Source organism: Thalassophryne amazonica, chromosome 4 (assembly GCF_902500255.1).
Source record: "Thalassophryne amazonica chromosome 4, fThaAma1.1, whole genome shotgun sequence".
Taxonomy (NCBI): Eukaryota; Metazoa; Chordata; class Actinopteri; order Batrachoidiformes; family Batrachoididae; genus Thalassophryne; species Thalassophryne amazonica.
The window spans coordinates 65,901,004-65,917,903 of record NC_047106.1 but is presented as its reverse complement, the minus strand read 5'-3'; the positions used below and the strand labels follow the sequence as shown (position 1 = coordinate 65,917,903).

Genomic DNA, 16,900 nt, shown 5'->3' with positions numbered 1-16,900 from the left:
ACTTCATACTAAAAATGGACCTATGGAAATGGAACACATCATATGAAAAAAACAATTTGTGGTTGTGTCTATTTGCATCATGTTACATTTGCATAATTTTCAGTAATTGTTTTTGAAATACTGCAAAGATCTTCAGATTATGAGTAATCTAATGTACTCCAATTATATAAAATTTAGTAGTAGTAGTAGTAGTAGTAGTAGTATTAATCCTATCCAACTGTTCCTAACTTCAGCTCCTAACCCTAATTCCAACAGCTAACACACCAACCCTACTTCAATACCAATTACTGAAAATGATGCCCTTTATACTAAAAAATGGACCTATGGGAATGGAACACGTCATATGAAACAAATATTTGTTGTTGTGTCCATTAGCATCATGTTACATTTGCATCATTTTCAGTAAATGTTTTTGAAATACTGCAAAAGTCTTCAGATTATGAGTAATCTAATGTACTCCAATTATATTGAATTTGGTATTTTCCAAAATTTACTTTATTCATTACAAAAAAATTTTTTTTCTGTTATGTTTTCCACAAAATCTTCTTTTTGTCTGTTACTTTTTTCCTGTTATTTTATACAAAGACAACTCCTCTCACAACTCAAAAAAGAGCAGATTGTAAATTTATATTAATTGGGAATAAGTGCATGCACAGTTTGCAAAGCTATCCACGGTGCACTAAGATGGGTTTTACCCCAGTAACCTTAAACAGGTGAATCGAAACAAACAGATGAGTAATTTGTCATGCTGATGTCAAAAGTTGCAGAATTACCACTATCCACTGGCTTGCTGTTAATCATTTACAGAATAATAAGTTACCCCTACCCTCATACATGCATACAGTGTATGCAATATTGAACAGAAAGATCTGTTACTTTAAAATAGCAGTTCATTCAATAAAATTACAATTTATTTTATTTTATTGTATTCAATAAAAATTATAATGTTTTTAACATATGATTTCTCAGTTTGATTTTTTCATACTAACACAGCAGCAGACGTAAGTTGCATAAATACCTAAAGCCACATTGGTGCTGATGTTTATCTTGGATACCGTAGCATGAGATGATGAGATGGATGTGAGTCTGCAACTCCACCTGCTGGATGGTATGCCAGTCTATTGCTTGACCCCCCCCCCCACCAAGTTCAATAAATAAAAAAAATTGAAACCCACATTTATATCATGACACAATTATTTAACATTGTTTGACAATACTGGACATAAGACCATGGACTCACTGAACAACACATCACATTTACGGTGGACTTTCTGTAATAATCTCGAAAAGCACAGTCACGTAATTTGAAGAGGAAGGTGGAACGTGTCGAACCTTGGCTCCCACCTTGTTCCTTAAGGCGTATGATCTCTGTGTCAGAGCCAAAACTGTTCCAAGCTGTACAATTGTAAATGGTCTGGAAGTCAGCTGGGACGATGTTACTCATTGTTAGTGTGGAGATCACACCTTCATCTGTAGTCACGGTTTCCACCGTGTAGCGTCCAGAAGTCCCAGATTCCAACACGGTTTCCTTCCATGACCATGCCTGAGATGACATGTGAAGCAGAAAGAAAGTGATAGTTCGTTCAATGGTTTGTTGTCAATTTTTGGGCGTATTTTCTGCTGTAGCAACCTTCTCCAGGCTGCACATGCATGCAAATGTGGAGAAGGGCATGTTATTGCCAAATGTATATTTGTAAAAAAAAAAAAAAATTAAATAGTGCATATTCCAAAGAATGAGTTGAGGGAAGAAGAAGAAGAAAACCAAAGGGCTGCAAACATTGTTGCTTTCAACACAGTAAAGTGGGTCTGGAAGCCTTTTATGGAGTTACATATTTGTGAGGCCTCAAGGATATACCCAGCACATTATGGTGAAGAATGCTGACTACAAATAAAACTGTTTACAACACTAACTCAGCAAATGTATCAACAACAACAACAAAAGGATTTGTACAGTATTTATACAGTACTTGAAGTTTTTGCCACCACTGTTTACAGGAAATATAATGTAAAAACTGTGAAGAGACATAAACCTGCTTGATACCACACTGAGACATGATAAAAGGTGCCACACTTTTTGGCATAAACCAGTTTTATCCATAGCATGTTAACCATTCAAAGATGTTTAGCCATCCAAAGCAGGATGCATCCTCTTTCATGTAATTCCAAAAGATGATTACACGCTCAGACGTCATTTAGCAACAGAATGTTCCTGGATTAGAATCGCTCCCCATCATTAGCTAAAAAAAACAAACAAACTTCAGCCCCTAACCCTAATCACAACAGCTAACACACCAACCCTACATCAACACCAGCTACTGAAAATGATGCACTTCATACTAAAAATGGACCAATGGAAATGGAACACGTCATATGAAACAAATATTTGTTGTTGTGTCTATTAGCATCATGTTACATTTGCATCATTTTCAGTAATTGTTTTTGAAATACTGCAAAAGTCTTCAGATGAGTAATCTAATGTACATACTGCAATTATATTGAATTTGGTATTTTCCAAAATTTACTTTATTCATTACAAATTTTTTTTTTTTCTGTTATGTTTTCCACAAAATCTTCTTTTTGTCTGTTACTTTTTTTCCTGTTATTTTATACAAAGACGACAACTCCCACAACTCAAAAAAGAGTAGACTGACTGAATAAAGACTGTAGCAGCCAAGGTCAAGCTACCTCAACCTAAATACAATGGATTCAAAAGAAGCAATGCTTTTAAATTAATTGAAATACACTTTATAGGATTTGCGATGAAAGTGTGACAGAAAAAAATAATTGAAATTCAAAGTCTTTTGATGCTTTGCTGGTTGATTCTTGCATTGTAACACTATCCGACACTGTGGAGGCACACACCTTGAAGAAATACGCTGATGAGTAGTTTTACTAGGGATATGCTTGATTTGTTAATGTATTTGTTTGTTTTTTGAGCTAATGATGGGGAGCGATTCTAATCCAGGGACATTCTGTTGCTAAATGACGTCTGAGCGTGTAATCATCTTTCGGAATTACATGAAAGAGGATGTATCCTGCTTTGAATGGTTAACATGCTATGGATAAAACTGGTTTATGTATTACTGACACACTTTACTGCTGTACATGACTGTCTGACAAGCAGACGGCTGAAAGAGTTACCTTCGATCAAACAATCTGCACAATGAACTAATGTCTAATGGACAGTTGCAAATTGCATATACTCCAGACAGCACTTGTCTCTGCATGCTTTTTGAATTACAGTGCTTTTAAGCTTTGGCTGCAAGAAGAATGCATGTGTACGTGCAGTGCAGTGCACACTTTCACAGAGGAATGTGAGACAGGCCAGGAGCTAATGATTATCTTCATTACTGAATAATCTGCTGAATATTTGTAGAAATGATAAAAATCGTAACACAGGAATAAATATTGGCATACAATAACATATTGTCTTAAAAGTGCATTTTTTTTCTCAAACATTGAAACCAACCAAAAATGTTCGAACACAATATTAAATGCAGACAAAATAAACAAAAATATTTTCATATCTGAGGTCCCTGTGTCAAAATCCATACTTTTTATTTAAATGAAAAATTATCAAAATTATTATTTTTCTGTAGACAAACTCGTGCTGGTGTCACACATCACCACATCCACCACACCATGGAATTACATTTGGTCCTGGATGGCAACCACCCAGGTTGACAACTGGTCCATCCCCTCCATGAGAAAGTAACCATCTATCTGCTACACCACATGACCAAATGGCTGGCTTCCATCAAGTGGTCTGGGTCAGTACGGTATGGCATGGTACATTACAGAGTGCTATTTTGTGCATTTCTATATTCAGATTTAGGGACAAGTACCTTGAGTTGACCCGTACATATCACTTTTTGACACACTTTGCTTGGGGTACCAAATGGAACGGGGTACCATAATGGAATCGTAACAAAAAGGAGGAGCCCACCCATTGCTGTCCATTGACTGGCTAATAGTAACACATGAATGTGTCATCACCCTAATCGTAGCAGCAAAAGGTACACTGCAAAGCGGCAAATAATAATAACAACATATATCTTTAATTTAGATGGTCCACATGAATACAGAGCTGCAATATAACATCTGCAGACCCTATATTTCTTTTCAGTGAAGTCCTCACATGCCCATTCATACAGTTCTGTCTCCTAATGCTTCAAATATTAAAACCATTCACTCACTGAGTAAATATAAAGTGTTAATCTGACCTGTTGTGTCATTTCAACCGGATTCATCATCACAGTCTGACAAAAACTGTTACCCACATAAGACAACCTTGTTTTGGAAGGCAACGCCTGAAAGTGCTTCTTTTAAAATGCTGCTTTTATTCAGTAATTTCCGCAAAAAGAAGTCCCTCTGCTTGTCAGCTCTGAGTGTGTTTCTCAGCCTGAACCAGTGGACACCAACACTTTGTCCCACCACCAACAAGAAAATATAGCTTATTTTAAAAGCTGAAAGTCCTTTCTGCAATTATTTTATCACCATGACAGTGCTCCATTTATTCACACCAGTATTCACCACAGCCATCTGTCATCTCTTAAGCCCTCTGCTTGTGCTGAAAATAAACAAGACAAACAAGACATTACAAAACAAGACAAAAAAGTATGTTAAATTACACTGTTATCAACAACAACAACAGCATGTCATTCATTATGAGCAGCTGAGGTTAGAGAGATAATGCTATGACATCATAGGTTCAGAAAAGTTCTGTTTTGCTTGCCCACATGAAGACAGTGTTTTCAGATTTATCAACTCTGGGACCTGTTTTCAATAAGTATCGTTTTTGGCCACTGAAAACATCATTTCCATGTGCATCAAATATACAAAAAATATACTATACAAAATGTATGCGGCACACCTAAACCTATTTCCATGTAGATGGGGCCACATGACAGCTTATGTGCAGTCAATGATGTGCATGTTGACAGCTACCATGCAGGGGGAGGTGATGGTCTAGTGGTTAAGGTGTTGGGTTTGAGTCCAGAAGATCATGAGTTCAAATCCCCGCCTGACTGGAAAATCACTAAGGGCCCTTGGGCAAGGCCTTTAATCTCCTATTGCTCCCGGTGTGTAGTGAGCGCCTTGTATGGCAGAACCCTGACATCGGGGTGAATGTGAGGCATTCCGCAGATGGAAAAGCGCTATATAAATGCAGTCCATTTACCATTTACCATGCTCTACCTACCAAAGGGTACTGCTGGGAGTGGAAACACAAGCCAAGCCATGCTTAACCATTCAGAACTGTACCACACTGTGCCGTACTAATCTGGACCACTTAGTGGAAATGAGGCTGAAATGTTCTAGTTGACACTCTTTCACTAGGTAAGCAATATTCCTCCTCTGACCCCTTGGTCACATCTTCAAGAGACAGAGGCAATGCCACAAGCTACCACTCATTTTCAGTCAATGTGTGTGTTTTATAATGACAAGAAAAAAATGTGGTCACTGGGTCACCAACAAGACAGGGAAAAAAATGTAAGACTATTTGATGCAAATGCTGAGCTATGCATCAAGACAACTGAATATGAATGAAGGCAGTGTGATGACAGCATGACATTATGATGGTTGCTCAAATAAATCCAAGATGTTGAAATAATCAATTCAATCAATCAGTTTTATTTATATAGCGCCAAATCACAACAAACAGTTGCCCCAAGGCGCTTTATATTGTAAGGCAAGGCCATACAATAATTACGTAAAAACCCCAATGGTCAAAACGACCCCCTGTGAGCAAGCACTTGGCGACAGTGGGAAGGAAAAACTCCCTTTTAACAGGAAGAAACCTCCAGCAGAACCAGGCTCAGGGAGGGGCAGTCTTCTGCTGGGACTGGTTGGGGCTGAGGGAGAGAACCAGGAAAAAGACATGCTGTGGAGGAGAGAAGAGATCAATCACTAATGATTAAATGCAGAGTGGTGCATACAGAGCAAAAAGAGAAAGAAACACTCAGTGCATCATGGGAACCCCCCAGCAGTCTAAGTCTATAACAGAATAACTAAGGGATGGTTCAGGGTCACCTGATCCAGCCCTAACTATAAGCTTTAGCAAAAAGGAAAGTTTTAAGCCTAATCTTAAAAGTAGAGAGGGTGTCTGTCTCCCTGATCCGAATTGGGAGCTGGTTCTACAGGAGTGGAGCCTGAAAGCTGAAGGCTCTGCCTCCCATTCTACTCTTACAAACCCTAGGAACTACAAGTAAGCCTGCAGTCTGAGAGCGAAGCGCTCTATTGGGGTGATATGGTACTATGAGGTCCCTAAGATAAGATGGGACCTGATTATTCAAAACCTTATAAATAAGAAGAAGAATTTTAAATTCTATTCTAGAATTAACAGGAAGCCAATGAAGAGAGGCCAATATAGGTGAGATATGCTCTCTCCTTCTAGTCCCCGTTAGTACTCTAGCTGCAGCATTTTGAATTAACTGAAGGCTTTTCAGGGAACTTTTAGGACAACCTGATAATAATGAATTACAATAGTCCAGCCTAGAGGAAATAAATGCATGAATTAGTTTTTCAGCATCACTCTGAGACAAGACCTTTCTAATTTTAGAGATATTGCGTAAATGCAAAAAAGCAGTCCTACATATTTGTTTAATATGCGCTTTGAATGACATATCCTGATCAAAAATGACTCCAAGATTTCTCACAGTATTACTAGAGGTCAGGGTAATGCCATCCAGAGTAAGCATCTGGTTAGACACCATGTTTCTAAGATTTGTGGGGCCAAGTACAATAACTTCAGTTTTATCTGAGTTTAAAAGCAGGAAATTAGAGGTCATCCATGTCTTTATGTCTGTAAGACAATCCTGCAGTTTAGCTAATTGGTGTGTGTCCTCTGGCTTCATGGATAGATAAAGCTGGGTATCATCTGCGTAACAATGAAAATTTAAGCAATGCTGTCTAATAATACTGCCTAAGGGAAGCATGTATAAAGTGAATAAAATTGGTCCTAGCACAGAACCTTGTGGAACTCCATAATTAACCTTAGTCTGTGAAGAAGATTCCCCATTTACATGAACAAATTATAATCTATTAGATAAATATGATTCAAACCACTGCAGCGCAGTGCCTTTAATACCTATGGCATGCTCTAATCTCTGTAATAAAATTTTATGGTCAACAGTATCAAAAGCAGCACTGAGGTCTAACAGAACAAGCACAGAGATGAGTCCACTGTCTGAGGCCATAAGAAGATCATTTGTAACCTTCACTAATGCTGTTTCTCTACTATGATGAATTCTAAAACCTGACTGAAACTCTTCAAATAGACCATTCCTCTGCAGATGATCAGTTAGCTGTTTTACAACTACCCTTTCAAGAATTTTTGAGAGAAAAGGAAGGTTGGAGATTGGCCTATAATTAGCTAAGATAGCTGGGTCAAGTGATGGCTTTTTAAGTAATGGTTTAATTACTGCCACCTTAAAAGCCTGTGGTACATAGCCAACTAATAAAGATAGATTGATCATATTTAAGATCGAAACATTAAATAATGGTAGGGCTTCCTTGAGCAGCCTGGTAGGAATGGGGTCTAATAGACATGTTGATGGTTTGGATGAAGTAACTAATGAAAATAACTCAGACAGAACAATCTGAGAGAAAGAGTCTAACCAAATACCGGCATCACTGAAAGCAGCCAAAGATAACGATACGTCTTTGGGATGGTTATGAGTAATTTTTTCTCTAATAGTTAAAATTTTATTAGCAAAGAAAGTCATGAAGTCATTACTAGTTAAAGTTAAAGGAATACTCGGCTCAATAGAGCTCTGAGTCTTTGTCAGCCTGGCTACAGTGCTGAAAAGAAACCTGGGGTTGTTCTTATTTTCTTCATTAGTGACGAGTAGTAAGATGTCCTAGCTTTACGGAGGGCTTTTTTATAGAGCAACAGACTCTTTTTCCAGGCTAAGTAAAGATCTTCTAAATTAGTGAGATGCCATTTCCTCTCCAACTTACAGGTTATCTGCTTTAAGCTGCGAGTTTGTGAGTTATACCACGGAGTCAGGCACTTCTGATTTAAAGCTCTCTTTTTCAGAGGAGCTACAGCATCCAAAGTTGTCTTCAATGAGGATGTAAAACTATTGACGAGATACTCTATCTCACTTATAGAGTTTAGGTAGCTACTCTGCACTGTGTTGTATATGGCATTAGAGAACATAAAGAAGGAATCATATCCTTAAACCTAGTTACAGCGCTTTCTGAAAGACTTCTAGTGTAATGAAACTTATTCCCCACTGCTGGGTAGTCCATCAGAGTAAATGTAAATGTTATTAAGAAATGATCAGACAGAAGGGAGTTTTCAGGGAATACTGTTAAGTCTTCAATTTCCATACCATAAGTCAGAACAAGATCTAAGGTATGATTAAAGTGGTGGGAGGACTCATTTACATTTTGAGCAAAGCCAATTGAGTCTAATAATAGATTAAATGCACTATAATTATCTTATCTGAGCTAAGCACTAAGTCAGACAAAAGTTCTGAAAATTCACAGAGAAACTCACAGTAATGACCAGGAGGACGATAGATAACAACAAATAAAACTGGTTTTTGGGACTTCCAATTTGGATGGACAAGACTAAGAGTCAAACTTTCAAATGAATTAAAGCTCTGTCTGGTTTTTTGATTAATTAATAAGCTGGAATGGAAGATTGCTGCTAATCCTCCGCCTCGGCCCGTGCTACAAGCGTTCTGGCAGTTAGTGTGACTCGGGGGTGTTGACTCATTTAAACTAACATATTCATCCTGCTGTAACCAGGTTTCTGTAAGGCAGAATAAATCAATATGTTGATCAATTATTATATCATTTACTAACAGGGACTTAGAAGAGAGAGACCTAATGTTTAATAGACCACATTTAACTGTTTTAGTCTGTGGTGCAGTTGAAGGTGCTATATTATTTTTTCTTTTTGAATTTTTATGCTTAAATAGATTTTTGCTGGTTATTGGTGGTCTGGGAGCAGGCACCGTCTCTACGGGGATGGGGTAATGAGGGGATGGCAGGGGGAGAGAAGCTGCAGAGAGGTGTGTAAGACTACAACTCTGCTTCCTACTTCCCAACCCTGGATAGTCACGGTTTGGAGGATTTAAGAAAATTGGCCAGATTTCTAGAAATGAGAGCTGCTCCATCCAAAGTGGGATGGATGCCGTCTCTCCTAACAAGACCAGGTTTTCCCCAGAAGCTTTGCCACTCCCAAACAGCTGTATATCTGTGCAAATCTATTATGTTAGGTATTTTTTTCTTGTATTTTGCAAAAGCTAGTGAGAAATAAACACTTTTAAATCTAAAAACCCTGTTTTTTGTTTGTTTTTTGTTTTTTTTATCAGGTAAGCCCTCTGAGCCTGCAACACATATTACCAAGACATTAGTAACTTAACTAGTGATAAAGCAGTATCATCGTGACACATGATTTACTGAAACAATTTGACTGAATTTAGGTTCTGTCAAACAGTCAAGCATTTAGGTAAAGCACTTTGTGATGGTGTCACTTTACCTGTGTATTAAAATATTCATTAAACATTGTACACAATAAGGCCAAGTAACCATGAGCTGGGCATGCCCAGAATCATTCATGCAACAAATGGCAACTGCTTGTTGCCCTCATTTGTAGGTAATGTGAACAAAGGGGAGAGTCTCCCTTAGTAGCTGCTCATTTGACACAAAGTTATTCGAGCAGTACCCAAGGATCATGGCTTTTCTACTTCTAAATAGGGACCAATAAAGAATAGAGATACTCTTCATTAGTCCTCAGTTACAGAAAACACAAAGCATGTACACTGTAAACTCCAATGAGGAAATAAGAATTTAATGCCCCGTTTACACCACACTGAGACCTATATAAAACCTAAAAGATCATGACATTTTGTCAACTCTCACAAGTCTTGGCTGGTCGCAGTTGTGATTTGTTATTTGTGTTTATACCAAGCTTGCATTGCGACTGAATTGTGCGAGTGAATATCCATGACCACTGATGCAACCCTATGCATAGTCAGTTGAGAGGCTATTATGACCCATAGGTTTAGGTTGAGCATGAGTGGTGACATGTGAGAGTATATCAAGACCAATTATGAGACCCATGTACACTCAACAAAAATATAAACGCAACACTTTTGGTTTTGCTCCCATTTTGTATGAGATGAACTCAAAGATCTAAAACTTTTTCCACATACACAATATCACCATTTCCCTCAAATATTGTTCACAAACCAGTCTAAATCTGTGATAGTGAGCACTTCTCCTTTGCTGAGATAATCCATCCCACCTCACAGGTGTGCCATATCAAGATGCTGATTAGACACCATGATTAGTGCACAGGTGTGCCTTAGACTGCCCACAATAAAAGGCCACTCTGAAAGGTGCAGTTTTATCACACAGCACAATGCAAAGCAATTGGCAAATTGCAAAGCTTCAATTGGCAAAGCTTCTGGGGAAAACCTGGTCTTGTTAGGAGAGACGGCATCCATCCCACTTTAGAGGGAGCAGCTCTCATTTCTAGAAATCTGGCCAATTTTTTGGGATCCTCCAAACTGTGACTGTCTAGCGTTGGGACCAGGAGGCAGAGCTGTGGTCTTATACACCTCTCTGCAGCTTCTCTCCCCCTGCCATCCCCCTATTACCCCATCCCCGTAGAGACGGTGCCTGCTCCCAGACCACCAATAACTAGCAAAAATCTATTTAAGCATAAAAATTCAAAAAGAAAAAATAATATAGCACCTTCAATTGCACCACAGACTAAAACAGTTAAATGTGGTCTATTAAACATTAGGTCTCTTTCTTCTAAGTCCCTGTTGGTAAATGATATAATAATTGATCAACGTATTGATTTATTCTGCCTAACAGAAACTTGGTTACAGCAGGATGAATATGTTAGTTTAAATGAGTCAACACCCCCGAGTCACACTAACTGTCAGAATGCTCGTAGCACGGGCCGGGGCGGAGGATTAGCAGCAATCTTCCATTCCAGCTTATTAATTAATCAAAAACCTAGACAGAGCTTTAATTCATTTGAAAGCTTGTCTCTTAGTCTTGTCCATCCAAATTGGAAGTCCCAAAAACCAGTTTTATTTGTTATTATCTATCGTCCACCTGGTCGTTACTGTGAGTTTCTCTGTGAATTTTCAGACCTTTTGTCTGACTTAGTGCTTAGCTCAGATAAGATAATTATAGTGGGCGATTTTAACATCCACACAGATGCTGAGAATGACAGCCTCAACACTGCATTTAATCTATTATTAGACTCTATCGGCTTTGCTCAAAAAGTAAATGAGTCCACCCACCACTTTAATCATATTTTAGATCTTGTTCTGACTTATGGTATGGAAATAGAAGACTTAACAGTATTCCCTGAAAACTCCCTTTTGTCTGATCATTTTTTAATAACATTTACATTTACCCTGATGGACTACCCTGCAGTGGGGAATAAGTTTCATTACACTAGACGTCTTTCAGAAAGCGCTGTAACTAGGTTTAAGGATATGATTCCTTCTTTATGTTCTCTAATGTCATATACCAACACAGAGCAGAGTAGCTACCTAAACTCTGTAAGGGAGTTAGAGTATCTTGTCAATAGTTTTACATCCTCATTGAAGACAACTTTGGATGCTGTAGCTCCTCTGAAAAAGAGAGCTTTAAATCAGAAGTGTCTGACTCCGTGGTATAACTCACAAACTCGTAGCTTAAAGCAGATAACCCGTAAGTTGGAGAGGAAATGGCGTCTCACTAATTTAGAAGATCTTCACTTAGCCTGGAAAAAGAGTTTGTTGCTCTATAAGAAAGCCCTTCGTGAAGCTAGGACATCTTTCTACTCATCACTAATTGAAGAAAATAAGAACAACCCCAGGTTTCTTTTCAGCACTGTAGCCAGGCTGACAAAGAGTCAGAGCTCTATTGAGCTGAGTATTCCATTAACTTTAACTAGTAATGACTTCATGACTTTCTTTGCTAACAAAATTTTGACTATTAGAGAAAAAATTACTCATAACCATCCCAAAGATGTATCGTTATCTTTGGCTGCTTTCAGTGATGCCGGTATTTGGTTAGACTCTTTCTCTCCGATTGTTCTGTCTGAGTTATTTTCATTAGTTACTTCATCCAAACCATCAACATGCTTATTAGACCCCATTCCTGCCAGGCTGCTCAAGGAAGTCCTACCATTATTTAATGCTTCAATCTTAAATATGATCAATCTATCTTTGTTAGTTGGTTATGTACCACAGGCCTTTAAGGTGGCAGTAATTAAACCATTACTTAAAAAGCCATCACTTGACCCAGCTATCTTAGCTAATTATAGGCCAATCTCCAACCTTCCTTTTCTCTCAAAGATTCTTGAGAGGGTAGTTGTAAAACAGCTAACTGATCACCTGCAGAGGAATGGTCTATTTGAAGAGTTTCAGTCAGGTTTTAGAATTCATCATAGTACAGAAACAGCATTAGTGAAGGTTACAAATGATCTTCTTATGGCTTCGGACAGTGGACTTATCTCTGTGCTTGTTCTGTTGGACCTCAGTGCTGCTTTTGATACTGTTGACCATAAAATTTTATTACAGAGATTAGAGCATGTCATAGGTATTAAAGGCATTGCGCTGCGGTGGTTTGAATCATATTTGTCTAATAGATTACAGTTTGTTCATGTAAATGGGGAATCTTCTTCACAGACTAAAGTTAATTATGGAGTTCCACAAGGTTCTGTGCTAGGACCAATTTTATTCACTTTATACATGCTTCCCTTGGGCAGTATTATTAGACGGTATTGCTTAAATTTTCATTGTTACGCAGATGATACCCAGCTTTATCTATCCATGAAGCCAGAGGATACGCACCAATTAGCTAAACTGCAGGATTGTCTTACAGACATAAAGACATGGATGACCTCTAATTTCCTGCTTTTAAACTCAGATAAAACTGAAGTTATTGTACTTGGCCCCACAAATCTTAGAAGCATGGTGTCTAACCAGATCGTTACTCTGGATGGCATTTCCCTGATCTCTAGTAATACTGTGAGAAATCTTGGAGTTATTTTTGATCAGGATATGTCATTCAAAGCGCATATTAAACAAATATGTAGGACTGCCTTTTTGCATTTACGCAATATCTCTAAAATCAGAAAGGTCTTGTCTCAGAGTGATGCTGAAAAACTAATTCATGCATTTGTTTCCTCTAGGCTGGACTACTGTAATTCATTATTATCAGGTTGTCCTAAAAGTTCCCTAAAAAGCCTTCAGTTGGTTCAGAATGCTGCAGCTAGAGTACTGACGGGGACTAGCAGGAGAGAGCATATCTCACCCGTGTTGGCCTCCCTTCATTGGCTTCCTGTTAATGCTAGAATAGAATTTAAAATTCTTCTTCTTACTTATAAGGTTTTGAATAATCAGGTCCCATCTTATCTTAGGGACCTCATAGTACCATATTACCCCATTAGAGCGCTTCGCTCTCAGACTGCGGGCTTACTTGTAGTTCCTAGGGTTTGTAAGAGTAGAATGGGAGGCAGAGCCTTCAGCTTTCAGGCTCCTCTCCTGTGGAACCAGCTCCCAATTCAGATCAGGGAGACAGATACCCTCTCTACTTTTAAGATTAGGCTTAAAACTTTCCTTTTCGCTAAGGCTTATAGTTAGGGCTGGATCGGGTGACCCTGGACCATCCCTTGGTTATGTTGCTTTAGACGTAGACTGTGTTTCATAATTATTGTATGGCCTTGCCTTGCAATGTGGAGCGCCTTGGGGCAACTGTTTGTTGTGATTTGGCGCTATACAAGAAAAAAGTTGATTGATTGATGATTGAATGCCACAGATGTCGCAAGATTTGAGGGAGCGTGCAATTGGCATGCTGACAGCAGGAATGTCAACCAGAGCTGTTGCTCGTGTATTGAATGTTCATTTCTCTACCATAAGCCGTCTCCAAAGGCGTTTCAGAGAATTTGGCAGTACATTCAACCAGCCTCACAACCGCAGATCACGTGTAACCACACCAGCCCAGGACCTCCACATCCAGCATGTTCACCTCCAAGATCATCTGAGACCAGCCAGCTGCTGAAACAATTGGTTTGCATAACCAAAGAATTTCTGCACAAACTGTCAGAAACCGTCTCAGGGAAGCTCATCTGCATGCTCGTCGTCCTCATCGGGGTCTCAACCTGACTCCAGTTCCTCGTTGTAACCGACTTGAGTGGGCAAATGCTCACATTCTCTGGAGTTTGGCACGTTGGAGAGGTGTTCTCTTCACGGATGAATCCCGGTTCACACTGTTCAGGGCAGATGACAGACAGTGTGTGTGGCGTCGTGTGGGTGAGCAGTTTTCTGATGTCAATGTTGTGGATCGAGTGGCCCATGGTGGCGGTGGGGTTATGGTATGGGCAGGCATCTGTTATGGACGAAGAACACAGGTGCATTTTATTGATGGCATTTTGAATGCACAGAGATACCGTGACGAGATCCTGAGGCCCATTGTTGTGCCATACATCCAAGAACATCACCTCATGTTGCAGCAGGATAATGCACGGCCCCATGTTGCAAGGATCTGTACACAATTCTTGGAAGCTGAAAATGTCCCAGTTCTTGCATGGCCGGCATACTCACCGGACATGTCACCCATTGAGCATGTTTGGGATGCTCTGGACCGGCGTATACGACAGCGTGTACCAGTTCCTGCCAATATCCAGCAACTTCGCACAGCCATTGAAGAGGAGTGGACCAACATTCCACAGGCCACAATTGACAACCTGATCAACTCTATGCGAAGGAGATGTGTTGCACTGTATGAGGCAAATGGTGGTCACACCAGATACTGACTGGTATCCCCCCCCCCCAATAAAACAAAACTGCACCTTTCAGAGTGGCCTTTTATTGTGGACAGTCTAAGGCACACCTGTGCACTAATCATGGTGTCTAATCAGCATCTTGGTATGGCACACCTTTGAGGTGGGATGGATTATCTCAGCAAAGGAGAAGTGTTCACTATCACAGATTTAGACTGGTTTGTGAACAATATTTGAGGGAAATGGTGATATTGTGTATGTGGAAAAAGTTTTAGATCTTTGAGTTCATCTCATACAAAATGGGAGCAAAACCAAAAGTGTTGCGTTTATATTTTTGTTGAGTATATCTGTTAACTGGGTCGCACAACTTGAGATTTTTAAACCGTTAAATACACTCACACACCTGTTGAAGACTGATGGGGAGTGATGGTGACCAAGAGGGTTCTTTCTTATGACCATGGAGACTTCATTGTGACCAGCCTGCCACCCCAGTGGGAGTCAGTGAGAGTGATGGCGAGCAGAGTCCATTTGTCGATTGCAATTCCATCATGGACTCGGTGTAAACTAGGGCTGAAACGATTAGTCGAGTAATTCGAATAATTCGATTACAAAAAATGTTTGAGGCAAATTCTGTGCCTCGAAGCTTCATTTAACATTGTAGTGCATATGCCAGGCCTGTGTGTGGTGCTATAATGTCCCCAGAAAAACAAACAGAAGAAGACAAGCACTAATCAAATTAGCACAAAAGCTACAGCTTTCCCAAAACACAAACAGAATAAAATAAAGCCTTTTAGGAAAAAGACGGTCCATGCTGCTCATCTGAAATAGCTTACTGTGCATTTAAAGCGAAGCAGTGCATTTGTTTTTTTCTTTTAAAAAACACAGTTTAGTCCAGTGGCCGCTCTACGTGCGCGGCCAACTGCTGCCTCTCTCTGCCTGGTGTGAGGGGCTCAGCACTGCCCTCACTCAGATCCGTCCAGGCCACACTGACAAATTATTTCCTCCATGTGGCAAAAATTATTTCCACCGTCGTGCCCAAAATTATGTCCACCGGCGCTTTGCGGCATGCGGTGGAAATAGCCTGAGGGATTCTCGGATGCTAAAAGCAGCTCAAAAAGGTGGCATAGCCATGCCCAAAATTATTTCCACTGTTGCGCCCAAAATTATGTCCACCGGTGCTTTTGACCACGCGGTGGAAATAATTTCAGGCATGGTGGAAATAATTTTTGCAGTCTTGGTAGTTTTCTGTGTAGGGCGGGGATGATGAACAAAACCTGCAAATTCAAGACCGAATAAAAATGAAAATACAGAAGTCCACGTCGGCATGTGTGTTTATCCTGTTTTTTTCTGTCAGTGTCATGTCTGCAAAACCTTTGATCAATCCACCCATGAAAATAGTGAATGGTAAAATATACCAATTTCAATAATGAAATTCACCAATATCGAGCTACTATCAAGAATGTGAAATAAGGAGATCTTAAACTCCGATTGCCTTTAAGTTCCCGCCCGACTGCGGCCATTCCGTTCCGTCGTGAATAAATTTAGATGGCCGGCAAAACAGTGCAACCTGCCATTTTACTGGTGTCGCATATGGCGAAATATTGTCCAGTTTAACTTTGCCGAGGGTGGCGCCATGTGGAAATAAACTCTACGGTGATGTCATTTGAACTAGCCAATCAGCAAGGAGATCTGGTCAAATATCGCTAGGTGCGTGTTTGCCGTATCCGGCAAAATATAACCTGCCTAATAAAAAAAAACAGCGAGGCTTGCATGTTCATCCTCCAGCTGAAAATGAAATGCAAATGAAATTCACGCAGGGACCCACTCCACCAACCTTAAAAAAAAGAAATAAATAAAAATGGTTAAATTTTACAAGTTGGGGAAAACAAAAAACAGAAAGCCACAAATCATCACCATTTCAGCAAAATGTCAAGACTTTGGCTGAGCTCCTGACACCAGGAAAGATCCAAAACTTGTAAAAATGTGAAAAAATAAATAATTACTCAAGAAGACAGAAAGGGATACACTAAATTTGATCATCTCCGTGATGATGCAGCGACACTGTGCCATTGCTTAGGGAGAGCCCTGGACTTTTAATGTTTTAAAATGCAAAAGTACTTTTTTATCCAATTACTCGATTAATCGCCAGAA

At 39.5% G+C, this 16,900-nt stretch overlaps 1 protein-coding gene across 13 annotated transcripts in view; it reads right to left on the bottom strand.

Annotated features, from left to right (window-relative positions):
- kirrel3b (kirre like nephrin family adhesion molecule 3b) overlaps positions 1-16,900 on the bottom strand; it is a 658,462-nt gene that overhangs the window by 28,284 nt on the left and 613,278 nt on the right. For 8 of the 13 annotated variants that reach the window (XM_034168011.1, XM_034168012.1, XM_034168013.1 and 5 more), the window contains exon 11: positions 1,333-1,543. In XM_034168011.1, the coding sequence (XP_034023902.1) occupies positions 1,333-1,543 (211 nt within the window). The remainder of the gene's footprint in view (positions 1-1,332; positions 1,544-16,900) is intronic. The other 5 variants (XM_034168015.1, XM_034168016.1, XM_034168017.1 and 2 more) reach the window with 1 other exon arrangement.